The sequence below is a fragment of the Grus americana genome, chromosome 3 (assembly GCF_028858705.1).
Source record: "Grus americana isolate bGruAme1 chromosome 3, bGruAme1.mat, whole genome shotgun sequence".
NCBI lineage: Eukaryota > Metazoa > Chordata > Aves > Gruiformes > Gruidae > Grus > Grus americana.
Window position 1 is genome coordinate 4,463,492 of NC_072854.1, and position 18,418 is coordinate 4,481,909.

The 18,418-nt window shown below is 39.2% G+C and overlaps 1 protein-coding gene across 13 annotated transcripts in view; it reads left to right on the plus strand.

Annotated features, from left to right (window-relative positions):
* Positions 1-18,418, plus strand: part of PKHD1 (PKHD1 ciliary IPT domain containing fibrocystin/polyductin) — a 270,672-nt gene that overhangs the window by 183,450 nt on the left and 68,804 nt on the right. For 12 of the 13 annotated variants that reach the window (XR_008576501.1, XR_008576500.1, XM_054821415.1 and 9 more), the window contains 7 exons: positions 190-303; positions 2,202-2,289; positions 4,884-5,038; positions 6,957-7,109; positions 7,472-8,350; positions 9,509-9,671; positions 11,728-11,888. Coding sequence is in view for 11 of the 13 variants with exons in the window: in XM_054821415.1 (XP_054677390.1) it covers positions 190-303; positions 2,202-2,289; positions 4,884-5,038; positions 6,957-7,109; positions 7,472-8,350; positions 9,509-9,671; positions 11,728-11,888 (1,713 nt within the window). In the remaining 2 variants the exon portion in view is untranslated. The remainder of the gene's footprint in view (positions 1-189; positions 304-2,201; positions 2,290-4,883; positions 5,039-6,956; positions 7,110-7,471; positions 8,351-9,508; positions 9,672-11,727; positions 11,889-18,418) is intronic. The other variant, XM_054821420.1, reaches the window with a different exon arrangement.

The following is an 18,418-nucleotide window of genomic DNA, read 5'->3' on the forward strand; positions in this document are numbered from 1 at the left end:
GTGATTACCTGGGAATTGGTGAAATTGTAATGGAGCAGAAAGGCAAAACTGGGACGAGGAGGGAAATGCTAGTTCAGTCATTTAGACCTTTAAATTTGGATTCATGCACCCCAGTTCCCCCCCATTTCAGCATTACAAAAGCCATTGATACCTTTGTGGTGGGTTGTTGCTGTTTCATCTGTATTGCAGGTTCTTTTCAACATCCCCTAGAAAGGGATTTAAAGCTGCTGGTCCTTCTTCGGGCATCTGAAGGGATTTACTGTGATCGTCTGGAGGAAATAAATGTCCACCCAGGGAGTATTGGTATGAAACATAAGTTCACCTTTTTGTAGGAAACCAGTCTTAGGCAATAGCCAAATCTACTGCTCTTGAGCATGTTACTATGTCATACAGGAAAACATCTAACAAAGGTACACACATTTTTTGAGCTAAACCTCTTAACTTTCACCAGGTCAATTCCTGGATTTTCTGTGGATTTTGTTTATGCAAAATTTGTCAGAAGTGATCAGGAAGGTGTTAAATCCTGAGGTCTTTATATGACAAACTAGAGAGGACTTAAAAGGACTTACGCACATGTACAAGGGTTTGGTCTTCGTTCTAGAGTCAAGATTTGCAGAAGATAATTGTCAAAGTTGAGATTGCCAGAGGCCATTTTGTCTCAGTTATCTTTGGTGTCTCTTAGGATGAAACAAATTGCCCTCAAATTTCCAGGCTAGGATGATGAGCTTAAACACATATAGCTGTTTTTAAATGCCTGACTCAGATGAGATGAATTACATTGAAGTGCTCCTGGATGGACCAAATACACACATTTAAATATTTCCAAACATTTGGACCCATAGAAAGATTGAAAAAAGAAGGTTTATGTTAACTTTTACATCTCTTCATATAATTATGGTTAAAGAAATAAGTTGACTGTTCTGTTTTCCATGTTTTAAACAATGAGTATTGCAATTTAAACTTGAGTATTGCGAGTTCATTGCTGAATTTTTGTAAGGCAGTAGAAATTCAAACTGCTATCAAGAGAAATTGCCTCAATCAATATTTGTAGAATATTAAAGAAATTCAGAGAAAAAACCCAAAGGAACAAACAAACATAACCCCCCAATTTGTTTCTGATAGTGACATTGAGAAACTATTGCACACATTGATCAAGCAATTACAAAAATAACAAATAGCTAAGTGGAATATTTGGAAAGCAAGACAGAAACCTAATTGACAGAGGAAATGGATTCTGAGGGTTTTTTTGAGTCTAAATTACTCAGGAGTTGAAGTATAACAGGAACTAGCAATTTGATGTCCTATGATTTTAGGGCTAGAATAGAAGACAGATGCATTACAAGTTTAGCACACTATCACAGATCAAATGAGGCTTCACAACGGCCCATGCTATCCTCTTAAACCACAGGAAATGCAAGGTCATGGAAGTTATTTTGAATGTCTGTCTTGGTAAGATAATCAGGGTCGCATTGCCAATGCTTGCTGCAGTCTTCTTTTGGACTATAGCAACATAATACGTCATGGAAAAAGTTGTCCATGGAGAAGATTAGCCCAAGCAGTAAAATGGGTTCACTAAATACTTGAAGCACAACTCCTCTGAAGAAATGTGTCTCTACTAGAGATGCAGAACAAATGGTGAGCTGAAACTGAAAGGTTTCAGATCAGGTCAGTAAATTGAAACAAAATATTTCAATGCAGGACATCGGAAATTTTTCATGCTTCAAATGTAATCCTCTTGGAATGTGCCATCTATATGAAAAGTTTCTAAATTTTGGCTTTCCCCCCTGGTTTTGGATCCCCTTTCCAAAAAAAAAATAGTGAATTTTTCACAGATCAGAAATATAAATAATAGCTGAGTAGTTTTTTATATCTTTCATTCCTGGATTTTTTTACTTGTTTTGTTTACTTATATAGATTTTTTTTAAAAGCAGGTATACCTTTGTCTGCAATTCCAGTTCGAGTTAATAGGAATTCTATGGTACAATCACCTTTCTTGCCTTTACCATGTGATGGTCATTTTACTTTATTAATTTTTTTATTTCTAGTTCATTTTGTATTTCATGTGGCAGCTATGTGCAAATCTTATAATTTTTTTGTAAAATATAGAAATATGTTTTAATAAATATAAAGATTTCCATGTATTTAGTAAGTATTTAGTTCTTCTCCCCTAAATTTTCAACTTCTGCTTCTGTTTTTTTCAGGGGTTTATGGAAAGGTACAAATTTATAGCACTTATCCTAAGATATCTTGGACGCATCTGGGAACTAACGTTGCTCCTGGCAATGAAAGGTGGTATTTTGCCCAAGTATGCCTCCAAACATTAAGTCTGTGCTCCTGTTCCTATGACTTGTATTCATATTGCTCTTTTTATTTGTGACAGGCTTTGTTTAAACTATGTCTAGGTACAAGAAGAACAACAATGTTACATCTTGCAAGAAAATTATACAACCTTTAGATTGATTTTAATACTAAAGAAGAATGAAGTTGAGATTTTCTACTTTCCTTCTATCCTTATTTCTTTGCTCGCTTCTTTCTGTTCTCCTTCCTTCCTTCCTTCCTTCCTTCCTTCCTTCCTTCCTTCCTTCCTTCCTTCCTTCCTTCCTTCCTTCCTTCCTTCCTTCCTTCCTTCCTCTGTCTCTCCCTCTGCTTTTCTCCTTCTTTTTAAAGGGAAGAGATGTACTGCAAAATGGCTGGTATCTTGGTGATTAGGATGGTCATTTTGTTCAATCGTTGTAGAGATGGGCAATGGAAGCACAAAGACCTCACAAGTAGGATTCGTTGGTTTTTGAGTGTCTAGTATAGATTAAGTATTTAGGATTGCTGTATAGTCAGTGAAGAGACAGATACTTCCAGATGCTGATTCAAACCATGCAACATTAAAATCACGCTCTGGAAATTGCTCTCTTTCCCTGATTAGGATGGGAATTCGGAGTAAGCAGATTCTTGACTGAAACATGACAGTTAAATGCTTGGATGAAATGGATCCAGGCTAGTATTGGTCTGCTGCCCATATGTTTTATATTAAATATCATGAGGTGCTAAGATATAAGTATTTGGAGCTCATTCATCCTTAAATATGGCACAAACAGTTGCTTCTATTGTTAAAAGAAAGAAAAAGAAGGGGGGAAAAAGCTATTTATCAAGAAAACTCTACTAATAGCCAGCTAAAAGCTAATGTGTTTAGATACAATAAATAGCCAAGTCAGTGTGAGAATATGAAAGCTGAAGGAAGTGGCTTTTTTATTGACTGAGAGAAGCTGCTGTATATATTTTCTGGCATGAATCAGCACGTGAGTTAGGGAAGGACTTATCCGTTCAAAAAGAAAGGGGAAAAAAAGAAGTACTTATTTACTTACAGTGAAAACCTAAATTAGCATTTCAGTAGAGTAGCATCTTAGATGGTGTCTTTTGCAAACCATGCTTTCTTTTGCTTACTGATTCCTCTTATTAGACTTCTTTGAAATGCAAGAGTCAAAAGAGTTATGTTTGGGTCCACAAGAAGTGAATTACTATTGGGTTGTATGCCTGGGAAAGACTCAACTTGTAGTATGGGTTGCACGTCAACCATCAAAAATCCCAAACTTATGCCACAATTCTTCTTACATTGTGTAGTTTTGCTTCCTCTTTGCCATTGCATTTATCCTTGAACAATATAAAGTTCTCAGTCGCGCTAGCACTTTCCTGCTATGTCAGAAGGTGTCCAGTGCTGCCTCTAAGCAAAAAAAAAGAAATAAAAGTTTTGGTAGACTTCTCTACTGAATGCCCACAGGTGCTGAAAACTGTAAGTGCTCATCTTGAGCCTACTCATCTTTGAAAAAAGCTGTGAGAAGAGACACTAGGAAAACTTGGCAACATAGCTTGCTAGTTACATCCCTTTAGGAGTTCCCTTTCTCTCTGCACTTCTGTAACTCTTGAGTGCATGATGAGGCTTTCTCTGACTTAATTCAGTGGTCTATTTTCTCAACAATTACCTGAGGAATATAGATCATCACCTGGCCAGCACCAGTCACCCTGTAATAAGACTCTTTGGGAGTTTATCAAATGTGTGTATATATATATATATATATATATATATATACACTGATCATTATTCATTTTGCTTTCACTAAATGCCTTTATTTTCTGTATGTGAAGCTAAAATACCCTGAGCTACAAATATAACTTTGAATGCAAAAGGGGATTTCAGTTCAAGATTAAAACAGATAAATGTAGGTGTCTGTGTGAAATGTTGAAAAAGGTGCATAAGCTCCCATTCAGCTGCCAGTGGAATTGTAGGTGCTGGAGCCTAGAGGGCTATTCAACTGCCGAGGGCAGGATTCAGGTACCTAAACATATTTTTTTGGTTCATCTGAGGTATCTTTGGGCTCATCTGACATGCCTTTGAATCCCCTCCATGGCTTCCACCTGTGTCTTCAGGAACTCTCCATGAACAAGTCCTACCGTCTAGGTAGATCTTAGATATCCTGAGCCATCTGAGATAGCAACAAGTTCTCATGTCATGTGCACACACTTACCCCTGCACATGGACACCTACATTTTGGTGTCTAAGTCCAAAGCGGACTTTCAGCTCTGTAGGATATTCCTGGCACTAAAAATGGTCTGACATATCTTTGGTAGGCAACTTACTTGAGCCCTGCAACTTTGTACTGGAACTGTATAACTTGTTAATCAATGGTGTGAAATAGATGTTTCAGGATGAAATTCCTCCCACGTATTTTAGACATCTGTTTTTGCAGAAAGCCCTAAAGGGTTTTTTCCTAGAGCTTAGCCTGTGGATTCTTTCTGAGATCTGCCTAGACAAGACCGTTGTTCATCTTTTAGGAAATCTGTGAGCATAACTCTCATAAATGTAACGACATTAACTTAATATCTCGGTGTTGTAGGATTTTTGTGGAGGACGAAGTAGATTGGAATCATGGTGGAGATATTGTGATCAGCTCTTCCTCCTACGAAGCCCACCAAGCTGAAGTAGTTACACTTAAAGAAGTCAATGGTCATAGCATAAGAATTCATGAACGCCTTCTGTACAGGCATATTGGTAAGAAATCTGTCTTTCCATTTAAGAGTTTTCTTCTGAAGCATTGAATTTCCATTTCAGATCTCACGAAGATCAATTCTACTTTATAGAGGTATCTTAATTTCTTTGTCCATATGCTTTTTTTTTCTTGCTGTTTTGATATGGAAAATATGATGTTCAGAATTGCACAGAATAGCTGATTGTCACATGAATTTCTGGGATAGAATTAATTCAGTACTGAATAATTTTGGAAAATTTCCTGGGTTTTCATGTTTTAAATAGAACTGGCTATCAGAGAGAGAAATTAACTGAAATCTTAAAGGAAAAAAAAACAAATGCAGGGGGTTTTAGGCCATTTACACAATTTCTGTGGTGTGTCAAAAATGGAAAAAATAAAAAAAAATCCTTTTTGCAGAAATAATTAGACTCATGGAGTTTCAAGTGCAAAATTTTATCAACTCCATGGCATAAAACTAATGTATTTGTAATCTAATTTATAAATAAACATAAAATCTGTATATAGCTCTATTTTCTGTATAGATTACATGGGATCTGTATTTCACTGGAAAAAGAGATGCACTGTTGATAATTAATTTAATTTTATTTCAGCCTATAAAGTAAATTTATTACAATCTATTTAACAAAAATAACAGGTTATTAACAGGTCTAATTCTGAAGCTCTAAAACCAGGATTTTCCCTGTGCATAGCAGTATTTCTTTAATTTAGTCTTTATTCAAGCTAGTAGGGACAGAAGCTAGTATGATGGATAAAAAGGTTCAGAAATAGTGTGTTTTAAATGGCTATACCAGTGCTAGTAAACCAAGCTTCCCTTGGAACTGAGCCCTGTTCTGCAATTATCCATAGTGTTAATTAATAGTAGCCTCCATGGCACAGTTTTGTATGACAACTGCATTTTTAAAAAAAAAAAAAACAGTTCAAAGGATAGCATGTCTAGACCCCATTTCCAATAGTTTATGCATGGCCTTTCTTTTTTGTGAGAGAAGGGAGAAACAGTCCAGTCAGTCCTGGGACCGGAGAATGGTTCTTAATCAATTTTTTTAGGTAATGTAGATACAGTAAGTGTATCCCGAGATGAAATGACTACATACACATTGAGTACTGCAGCAGTTGTTAGACATAGCTGGGAAAAAAAAAGGACTGATGGGAGAAATAAGAGCTACGTAAATACTGGGATTCACCTGGGCAAATGTAGATATCTACAGTAAATGTTCACACATGAGCTAAGCACTCTCAGATCCCTTGATAATCAAAGCAGAAAAATACGTACTGCTCACTTGTATTTCATCTCCCCCTAAAGCAGATGTATAAAATAGATAACAAATTGCACTTCAGAATTGCTTATTGCTCTCCATTGTACATAAAACCAGTTTGGATAACTAAATCATATCTGTAGATATCTAAAGTCACCTGAGATTAATTCCAAGCTAGACATCTGCATAAACTCTCTCAAAAGTCTCATTTAGAAAGACTTTGTTTAGAAAACACACACAACCAAGACTCTGTAGCAAATTGTCTTTTAGCATTGTCATTGGTCTGATCGTAACAAGAATTCATGGAGATCAACTCTGCAGTGTACTGAAGAATAACTCCAGCACATATAGCTTAGAAAAAATGAAGTGTTAATCTGTTCATTGGTTTGGCATCTGCACACCGCAGGGAAAAGATTTAGCACCTTCTTTTTCTAAAAATGAAATATGTTGGTAAAATATAAGTGCATGGTGAATATTTGATGGGCAGGTGGCCTTTCTGTTTTTGTGTTGATGCATGTAGATTGTGCTGGAGGAAAAAAAACACCTGAATGTCAGTGCAGATTCTGCAGAGAAGCTGCGCATAAGCTGTCAGGCTTTATGTCCCTCAAAGCACTGGTTTATAGGTATGATAGACACTTCTCACATTTTCTCTCTTGAAACTCCCCAGGGCATTCCCATGACACAGAAGATGGTAGACACATCCCTTTGGCTGCAGAGGTTGGACTCCTAACACGCAATGTACAGATCAAGTCTGATGTGGCTTGTGCTGGGAGGACGCTGGTGGGACGTTTTACAGACTCAAGTGGGACAGAGTTTGAAGGTAGTTGATCCTCATTGACCAGACCAGTTCTGCCCAAAAAGGGACTGTCTAACAACAGATGTATCCCTTTGCATGTGTTATGCAATTCTAAGGAAAATGTGACTGTGCAACATGTATGAAACATGAGTACTAATAATATTTCATAAATAATGGAATATATTTTAGGAGGGGCTGTTCTGTGATTAGTTGGGTTTTACTATAACTTTATATATATATGTGAACAAGTATCTATTACTGGCAATACACTGACAAAGATTGCCTGCTATTATATGCCTGAGTGCTGTTTAAATGGATGTCATTCTTACCAGTTCTTAGGTAATTTTATAAGCTTTTTTTTTTTCACTATAGTTATCTCATTTCAGGTTTTCTTCAACTCTTAAATATTGAATTTTTGAACTTTGGGCCTCCTCAGCTTTCTGCTATTGAATTCAGGAACATATCCCAAGGGTCCTCGGTGGTGTCATCCAGCATTAATGGTAGCTGCGGAGTTGGCATTAAAGCAGTCACGAGCAACCGGATCTTGTTGCGTGATAACATAGTGTTCAACACGGTTGGACCTGGCATTGATTTAGAAGGGCAAAATCATTCTCTCATCAGGAACCTTGTTGTTCTGAGCAGGCAGCCAGAAGGTTTATTAACCTGGGTTGCTGGCATCAAGGTGAACCTTGTCAATGGTGTCTCCCTCTGTGGCAATGCTGTGGCAGGATCTGAGCGAATTGGCTTCCATATCAGGGGCCAAGAGTGTTTGGTAGATGGAGAGCATTGCAGTGAAAATGTGGCCCATTCAAGTCTCCATGGTGTTCATCTGTACCGGGGAGATGGATTTCAGACCTGCACTAGAATCACAGGTTTTCTATCCTATAAGAATTACGACTATGGTGTCATGTTCCATCTTGGAAGTAGCGTCGTCGTGGACAATGTGGTGCTGGTGGACAACACTGTGGGTCTCATGCCAGTAGTGTACTGTCTCTATGCCAAGCAATGCCACACGGGGAAAAGATTCATAGAACTTAGAAACTCCATCATTGTCGCAACAAGCTCAACTTTTGACTGCATCAGAGACAGGATCAAGCCTCATTCAGCTGATCTAACAGCCAAGGATCGACCACCATACTCCCCTCTAAGAGGCCGTGTTGGGATTTTATGGCCTACATTTACCACTGTTCCCAGCCAAAGGCCAGATAACCCATGGCACAAAACTGGGCCCTGTCCAAAAGTCCTGGGACTCATGAAGCTGAAAGGTTGGTCTTCTACGTCCACTGGCCAGTCGATTCTGTCACTGTTTTTCTTGACTAATTACATGTTTCCAATTGAAGTTGCAGCCTTCCACACCCACAAATGGATGTGGTGGGGAAATCTAAGCCTCAGTGAAATTAATAACAGAATTATTCTTCAGTTCAATACAGTTCAATTAAAAAAAAATAAAAAAAAAATAATTGGTATTTTTCACTTCCTTAATCTACTGCAGTATAATTATGTCATATGCCAATGTATATATATTTTACCTCAAACATGCTTGCCTTCTGTGCCATCTATTTTTCCACTTGATTCATCTCTCTGATCTACAGTTACCTCTAGCTAAATAAAGATACTAAGTTTGAGAAGTGAATAGCACACTTTGTATAGAATTTGCATAGAGCGTAATGACTACAGCTGCACAGAAACAGTTATGGCTTTTATTGTTATAAAGGATAGCACAAGAGGGATAAAAGTCAGTTATGTATCCCATGTCTCTGGTTCAAATGAATTTTACAGTCCCCAGAGTAATATTTGCATATAGTAGAACCTAGATAGGTGGTTGCCATGGTGGGATCTAAATACCTTACAGTTTTTCATGTTTTTATCCCTCACTGCTACCTACTTTTGTAAGAAAATACATTATCCTCTTTTTACTGAAAAGGGAGTCAGAGAAAGATAAATAGGCTTGCCCAGGATGTCACAGAAAATTTTTGGCAAAACATGGTTTTTTAGCTGCACAAGAATTTAGTGTCACAGCCAAGCATGCGTCACCAGTCCCAGCTCATCTTATATTAACATCAGAAAAGCAGATAAACCATCCAAGGCAGGTTGTCATTAAACTCTTTCTTACTGATTCAAATGAAAATTTGTTAATAATCTTGCTTTTGTTTCTTTCTCACTTACTATTTCCTTTGATTTCATTTCCTATGGGCATGACTTGGTTTGTGTCAACTTAAGATATATATTGTCTATAGAATATTCTAAAGCCAACTGAAGATCTATTATCAATTCAATTCATCTGATTTAAAAATTATTTGTATATGTGTGTGTGTATATATATCAGCAATTTAACATGGAAAATGTCATAGAACAGAGCCTTTCTTTCTCTATTTCTGGCACTAACCACTTTTCCTCACCTGATCTTCTCTTAATCCCTGCAGAAGTCACTTTTACTGGGTTTACAAAGAGCTGCTACAGTGAAGACAGGGATGTCTGCATCATGTCAAATGCTGACCATTTAGGTATCATGCCTCTTATCACAGCGGAGAGATCAAGGATGTTACACGTCTACGAGAAGGACAAGTTCTACTTTCATTCAACAAGGTAATATGCTTCATTTTGAACTATATTTTTCAATGGTTTGTGCAAAAAAAAAAAGCACCTACAGTTTTGGGACTATCCTCACCTCAGCTGTCTTTTTGTATTGTCTTACAAAGAGTTTAAGCTATTAGTTTAGACTGGATGTCTAGCTGCAGAGTGGTCCCATGCTTTGTCTCTGTCTCTGCTCTTGTACTGTTCCTGTCTGGCAAAAATGAACAAGCTCAAACATCAATCAAACATGACCAGAAAAACTCAAATCCAGAAAAAAAAAAAAAAAAGAAAGAAAAAAAAACAAAGCCAAACTTAGTTTAGGGTAATTTTTTAAAATTTGAGGTTCAGATTCCATCAAGGTGCATCTCCAGACCAATCCTCTTGGATTTCCCCTTTTTCTGACATTTGTATAACAAAACAAGCCTCATATATCCCATTTCTTAAAACTCTATCCTGAGCATCTCTGACTTCTCAGCCTCAGGCTTCAGAAAATGTCAGGACCTCCAGCAAAAAACCCTGAGACAGGGAATGTCCTTTTGGTCAGGGAAGCGGAGCTTGATTTTTGCCTGCAAGATCACATCAGAAATGTTGATCAGTACCAGGCAGGCTGTGAGATGTCAAATGATTGCCAGAACTGCTCCTGCCCAGGGAGAATATCATCTGCGTGTGGAGGAACACAGAGGAGGGAGGGGAGAGCTTCATCTGTAACCTTAAGTTACTGCTGGTTGCAACGGTTTAAACGTACCACATCCAATGGAAACCACATGCCTATTTATTTATTACAACCAGTGAACACAATACAGAGGCTATGTCAGGAAAGCATTGAAGTAGCAAAAAATCCAGCATGGTCTCCACTTGCCAGTCAAAAATAATTGGAGGTGTCCCACACTGCTATGTTTAGAGCCCCTCCAGCCTCCTGCCAGAATTTTTATTTTATTCTGTATTTTTACTTTTTGCTCTGGGCATTAGTTTGCGTGTAGATTTCTGAGACCTGTCCAGCTTGTCAGGTCCCATTATGTTTCAGTCTTGTATCCATCCCACAATATTATGCCATTAGTGAGGGGCTGAATACGCAGTCCACTGCAAGAGCTGGTGATTTTCAAACGTGATGAATGCGCATGGATTACTGAGTGCTTTCTTAGTAGCCAGATAAACCTCTGAGGGTGATTACATCTCTCGGTGTTCCTCATGCATTATCTGCATGCATTTATTTAATCTGCCTTTGCAACTGCTGAGCTTAATCCAGGATGTGGCTGCATTGTTCTGCTTTGGCATCCTGAAGGGGTATCTTGATGGTTATGTCCTGTCAAAGAGAAGGTGAGCATTGCCTTAGAGCAAGAGAGGAAACAGAAACATTAGGGAATATAGTAAGATCATGAAGTACTTTGCTTGTCCCACTGGTAGACCTAAGTAGCTGAAACGCTGGATCTTCTGAGAGATGTTCAAGAATTGAACTAGCTGTCACGATCAGAGGAGCTATCTTTGTTCTCCATCTCCTTTGAGCTGTGTTGATTTGGAAGCATTGGCCTATTTGTTTCTCTGCCCTTACTGCAAATCTCTACCTATATCTGTTTGCCACATTCAAAATATCAATAATTGGGGCTTTCCAACCAGAGTCCAAGAAATTCTAAGTTTTCTTCAAGACTTAATGTGTATCCATATAGCAATCTTTAGATGTTTCCATGGACTTTGCTGGGTTGCCAGTCATTGTATCTCATTGCATTTTGTAATAGGAGCGATATGGCCATTTGGCTATTATTTCCTTTAAGCTGTGTTAAACCTTTAGTCAAAATGCAATTAAAAGCACTGAAGATCCTCAACATGTGATTCAGTTCACTGCACTTTAGTTTTACTTTTTAGTTTTTACTTTTCTTCTACTTTTTAGTTAGGCATGTAATCTAAAGAAGACACTCTTTCTTTTCTTGGACATGTGAGTTCACCTAGTAAATATCAAGACATTGCATGTATGTGCAGAAGTGTTTGATGCCAGTGCAAATAAATTACAAACAACAGCATAATATTTTTCCTTTGCTCTCTTTGTAATAACATTACCTCTCCTACCTCTCAGTGTGCAGACCTCTGAAGACACCACGTTCCCTGAAAAGACATGCAGAGGATCCAGGAAGGCCCTTTTCAAGGATTTGGATGGAGGTGTCCTGGACCTAGAACCGCCTGTTTCTGTTTTCCCAAAGTCAGAATTTGAATGGACACAGTTCTACTTGCAAGCTGGTAAGTGCCTGTGCTGTCTGGAGGGCTTGCAAAGTCATGCATGCAAATGTGATTTTACCCCAGGCTTTCATTGAGACGTACCACTGAGGTCAAGATTGTGGTGGTCCCACTTTGTGTGATGCCTTTCCAGGATGGATGTAGTGAATTACAGTGTAGAAGTCTGTGATGCCTCATTGCACAGTTCTGTGTCCACTGGTGCCTCTCTGCCTTCTTGCAGAATCATGTCACCTGGCATCCTTAGCCCCTTTAGGGTTTAATTAGTTCATTTTAAGACCAGAACAGAACTTACCTGCCCTTTGCAAAGTCCTCTGAGAGCATTAAGTAAGATATGCCATGTAAATGCTACGTAAGTGGAAAATAATAACAATAATTGGCCCACCGAGGATTTTCATCCATATCCCACTGAGGAGATAATCAAGCTGAAAACCCAGTCCAGAAGTTTAAAGACCCCTCTCTCTGGTTTAAAAAGGCCCATTCTGCTCGGTAACCACTTTCTGAAGGTTCACACAGCAAGGCTCCGCTCTCATCCTGATTAAAACTCTGCTCTCTGATTCCAAATAAACTCTTTAATTACAATTAGCGTTTCCTGCGCCTGCTGCTGATGGCAGCCATTTTGCTGAAAAGGCGCATCATTTGTGACTCCAGCAGTATGGGAGACTGATGGAAGGGACTGTAATTAATCCTGTTTTCCATCCCACTCTAAAACTGATTAAACACAAGAAGAACTTTAATCTTTAAACAAAATGTCTAATGTGTACCCAGCAAAGGCTTTTCCTCTAAGGATCCCACTCTAACTGGCTGCTTACAGGGCTGATTAATATGTTGTCTCGATGCAGACACACTGTTTTTCACTCTACCTTTTCTGCCCTGATTATGAATCACATGTAAGCGCTAACGCCCTAGCAGTATTACCACTTAGCACCTGCGTACTAATGCATACACATTTTTGCATACAGCACCTGGATTTTATTTAGATTCGCACCATTTTTAGCATGTCCTGGCACACAGTCACAGGCATGCCAGGAATCCCCACCGTCTAAACTGCACTGACAGTGCAACCTGCACTCCACTTGCTTTATCTCCTTGTGGGATGGAGGCGACAGCATATGGTAAATGCTGCCTGCCTCTGAGGCTATAACAAAATTGCTGTGTTTTCTTCTTGCTGTCCAAATATGAACGTTTCCCTCCCACCCTCTTCACAATTGTGTGTTGAATTTCTCTGTATTTCTCATTCCGACCTGTGGTTCCTTTCGTCTTGAGGCTGACGTTTGGAAAGGCACAGCTTGATGCTAAGGTGAACTCATGGTCGTCATCCTTCTTCTTTACCCTCTCCTTCTTCTTCTGGAAAGTTGTAGCACTGAGTATTTTGCGCAGCCCAATGCAGGCTCCCACACTAGACAAAAAGGAGAAAATGCCTTTCATGCTCCCACAGGTCTTCTGTGGGGCCATATTCCCCCTCAGTGTGACAGTTCTTCAAGGCCAGTGAAGATGGTGGTGTTATGATGCTGTTGAGCAGAATCTGGCCCTTGGAGTTCTGCCTTTCCTGAATCCAGTTAAGCATTTGAGCGGTCAAGACCCACCCACTGAGCCTCTGATGTGTGTATCCACCTGGTACCCTGTTAAACCTGAATAATTCTGACCACCCCCAGCAGTTTCATCAGAGCACTGCAATGCAGTGGTTAGTGCTCTGCTAGCCTGACTAACCACAGAAAGAGGAGATAGTCTTTTCAGGTAGCTACACAACCCCTTGCCACTTCCACAGTTCAGATATACAAGTTTCTTTGAGCCTCAAAAGCTCTGACTTTCCACATCCTCTTAATTGCACCTTTATCCAGATGCATATATATATATATTCCCTTTAAGCTTTTAGTTTGGTCAATTAGCTTGAAAATATTTGCCTTCAGTCATTTCTAGATATTCTGATTACTCCAGAGGGAGCAAACCAAAACACTCAATATATTTCAGGAACACAAAATCCAGGAGGATGTTTTCTCAGAAGAATACCATAGGGAAGAGGCTGACAGCCATAATTGGGGCACAGGGGATCAGTCACTCTGATATTAATGCTCCTGAATTCACATGATGTCTTTTGTCGAAAACACAATCAATATAGGATATATGTAATATATTCATCACAGAAACATGATGGGATTACTTGCACAACTGGAGTGCTGCAATGGATGGCTACAAACTCTTCAGAAGAGACGGGCAAGGAAGGGGAGGTGGTGGGGTGGCCTTGTATGTTAAGGAGTGTTTTGATTATTTAGAGCTTAATGATGGTGATGATAGGTTGAGTGTTCATGGGTAAGAATCAGGGGGAAGGCCAATAAGGCAGATATCATGATGGGAGTCCATTATAGACCACCCAACTAAGACGAAGAAGCAGAAGAAGTCTCACAATCACTAGCTCTTGTTCTTGTGGGGGACTTCAACTTACCAGATGTCTGCCAGAAATACAATATTAGCAGAGAGAAAGCTGTCCAGGAGGTTCCTGGAGTATGTGGAAAATAACTTCCTGACAGAGCTGGTGAGTGAGCCGAGTAGGGAAGGTGCCCCACTGGACCTGTTGTTTGCGAACAGAAGAGGACTTATAGGTGATGTGACGGTTGGAGGCCGTCTTTGGCACAGCAATCATGAGATAGAGTTTTCAATTCTTGGAGAAGGAAGAAGGTCAGCAGAACTGCTACCTTGGACTTCTGGAGGGCAGACTTTAGCATGTTTAGGATACTGGTTGACAGAGTCCCTTGGGAGGCAGTCTTGAAGGTCAAAGGAGTCCAGGAAGGCTGGACACTCTTCAAGAAGGAAATCTTAAAGGCGCAGGAGTAGGCCATCCCCATGTGCAGAAAGACAGGCTGGCGGGGAAGACGACTGGCCTGGATGAACAGAGAGCTTTGGCTCAGGGAAAAAAGAAGAGTTTATGACCTTTGGAAGAAGGGGCAGGGAACTCAGGGGGACTACAAAGATGCCGTTAGGCTATGCAGGGAGAAAATTAGAAGGGCCAAAGCCCAGCTAGAACTTAACCTGGCTACTGCCATTAAATTCAATAAAAAATTTTTTATAAATACATTAGCAACAAAAGGAGGGCTAAGGAGAATCTCCATCCTTTATTGGATTCTAAGTTAATGGTTGGACTTGAAGATCTTAAAGGTCTTTTCCAACCAAAACAATTCTATGATTCTATGATTATTTGTATATATGTATGTGTGCGTGTATGCAAAAAGCCACTTGGCTTCCTGAGTTCTGCCCACTGCAGATGGGCAGCAGCCAGCCATGCAATGTATATTTAATCATGTACCTACATTTTTTTCTTTTATCTTCCTGTGTGTGCCTGATTTTTACCTGCTGTGGTAGCTCTTTAGGTCATAGACCAGGTCTTTTTATTGTGGCTTTCTGTAGAAGCAAAGTTGTTCACGTAAAAATGAAGTTTTAGTTTTGTGGATGAACTACAGAATTCAGAAGAAAACAAAAAAACCAGAAGGGAACAAATCCAGGAGTTTTGTTATTATTATTTCTACTAAAAGAAAAAAGGAGCAACAACAAAAGTGGTTTTGAGTCAAACAAAGCATAATTATTTTTTAATCTAAGGGTACTTTTTGCTCTTTTTTTTCCTTTTAAATATAACACTGCAAAAGTTTAGAATGAAATGTTTTCCAACCCCTCCCCTAAATAATTTATAAGAAACTTTCACAGTATCATTTTTCAAATTATCCAAAACAATTTAATGAGTTTAACATGAATTTGTAATTATTTTAATCTCTTTGAGCTGCCATTTTTGGATGACAAAATGTTTTTCTCCCAAAACTCATCTCTATACCAAACCTCTTGCAAAAGAGCTTGGGGCTAGGCCTGGAGCACTAAATGGTACCACGATACAGGAAATACCAGAATCAGAAGTTGGACAGCACAATTAGCTATAAACATGAGTGTGTCTAGCTGAGGAATGAAGGATAAATGAACAGTTCGTACTCAACTGATTTCTGTGTTCAGGTTAAAACCCCTACTCCATGAAGGAGAGCTGATACAACCATCATTCTGTAGTTAATATTTCAACCATTTGCTGGCTATCTGCAATATTTATAGGGCTCTGTTATCATACTGCCTCGTGTCTGTAATCTCACAACAGCTAACTCCCAGAGATGTTGAAGTTTGTTGTCTTCCCTTGGTGGAAATGTAGCTGAGGATCAGAGGTTGGTAGAAGATTCATCTGACCCCACTTCCATTGCCTGCAGTGTCCTCTCTAGTGAACAAAGAGAGATTGACACCTTAAGGGCAGAAGTTAGGTGAGCTTATACGTGGATGTCCAAGAGATGAAACCAAGTTCCTCAAGTTTTAGTCTAGAGCCTGCAGACACACACATTTTCTTCCTGCTACCAGATTCATTCCAGGTATTTTTTAAAGCAATTTGGGGTGACTAATCGTAAAATCACAGAACAGCCTAGGTTGGAAGGGACCTCGAAAGATCATCTGGTCCAACCTTTCATGGGAAAGGGAGCCTCAATGAGATTATCTAGCACCCTGTCTGATTGCATCTTGAAAACCTCCAGTGATGGAGACTCTACCATGTCCCTGGGGAGCTTGTTCCAGTGAATGATTGTTCTCACTGTAAAAAAATATTTCTTATATTGAGATGAGACCTCTCCTGGTGCAAATAGCAGCTGTTGCCCCATGAATTCTCCATGTGGCTCCTTGTGAAAAGAGAGCCTTCATCCTCTTTGTAGTTTTGCTTTAAGTACTGGAATACTGTGATGGGGTCCCCCCTGAGCCTTCTCTTCTCCAGGGAGAAAAGAACTTACTCCTTCAGTCTTTCCTCATAGGACAGGCTCTCCAGCCCTTTGATCATCTTTGTGGCCTTCCTTTGCATCCTTTCCAGTCTGCCCATATCTTTCTTGAATTGTGGGGACCAGAACTGGATACCGTACTCCAGATGTGGCCTGACAAGCACTGAGTAGAGTGAGATGATCATATCTCTATGCCTGCTAGCAATGCCTCTGCACATGCAGCCCAGGATCTGATTTGCCTTTGTTACTTCAGGAGCACACTGCTAACTTGTGTTCAGATTGTTGCCCACCAGGACACCAAGGTCCCTTTCAGCAAGGCTTCTCCCAAATCACACAGATCCTAGCTCGTACTGGGCTCTTTGGTTAGAGGTGTAGGACTTGAGTGTTCATATTCATGCAGGCAGGGATCCAGTCCCCAGTGATCTTGTGCAAATCCAAAGGTGAGTCCTTCTCTTATTCTTCACCTTTAGCAAGGCTTCAAATTTGGCCAGAAGAATAATCTTTCCACATCTCATGAAATTGATAATTATAATTCAGAGTTCCCAGTATGACTACCATGCTGGTTTCCAAAGAGATGAGAAAGGTCCTTAGGTTTGCATGAGAACAACTTGATAGGGTAGTTGATGGAGTCCCTGTTCTACTTACTTTTACTCATCAGAGTAATTGTGATGTACTGAAGAATTATGAAGTTCTGGGCTATAGGATTTAGCTCTCATGCAACTTTTTTTCCTAGTGTTAATATGTACTCCTTGCATTTCCTATGAATAATTGCATTTATTTTCTACTTTACACTAGTAAAACCTGGCACCTTCTTGTAAGTTCTTTGGATACAGTAGAAGTATCAGTGAAATTCAGGTCTGTAATATCCCTGTGGGACAGGCATATATTTTGACACTAGTTTCCCAGGCAGAGGACAGAATTTGTGACTTGCCCAAGGTCAGTCATTGAATTAATGCATATCCTTCCAAAACCGTGACAGCCAGACCCTTAATCTAAAAGCCCCCCACCCTGCTTAGGCAGGTTGAACAGTATGGTTGCATTAACTAGAATCAGCCAAAAATGTATTTTACATACTACTTTTTTATTAAAAAAGATGCCTGGAGCATTTTTTTAGAACTTTACTGAACATTTAAATTCTGAATGTGGTTTTAAACAAAAAAAACCCCAAACTTTTTAAAAATTATTATTATTTAAAAAGCTGAAGAAATATTTTATTTTAAACAAAACTTGAGTCAGCTTTAGTTGGAATCGGTGAGAGGATTAGTGTGTTGTGGACGATTGATCTTTTTATCTGACCAACAGATAACTGAGACTACATTTTCCTATGTTGTTTTCCATCTAGACAAATCTAAAGCTGTGAAATTCCTACAGTAGTCTTGCTTGCTCTCTAGAGGTAATCAGTACATTTTCTAGATCATAAAAGTGTAGATATTTCATATATAAATGCTTATCTGAAGCAACTTGCACAGACATTTAAACACTCAATTTTGTCAAGTGCTATTGTAAAAAACTCTCTGACAGATCGCGTAGCATTGAGACCTAAATGTCATAAATGTATATGCAGAGGTTTGCTAGGTTTCATCAGAAATAAGATAAAATGTCAGATCTAGATGTAAACAGCCCAAAATTCCTGGGGATGTGGATCAAGGATTTTTTGTACAATCTTCTTCTGGTAATTTTTATTACTCAATAAAATTCTTAAGTAATAGTTGAGGAAGTGTATCATTTTGGCACACAGGCTGCCAGTATAAT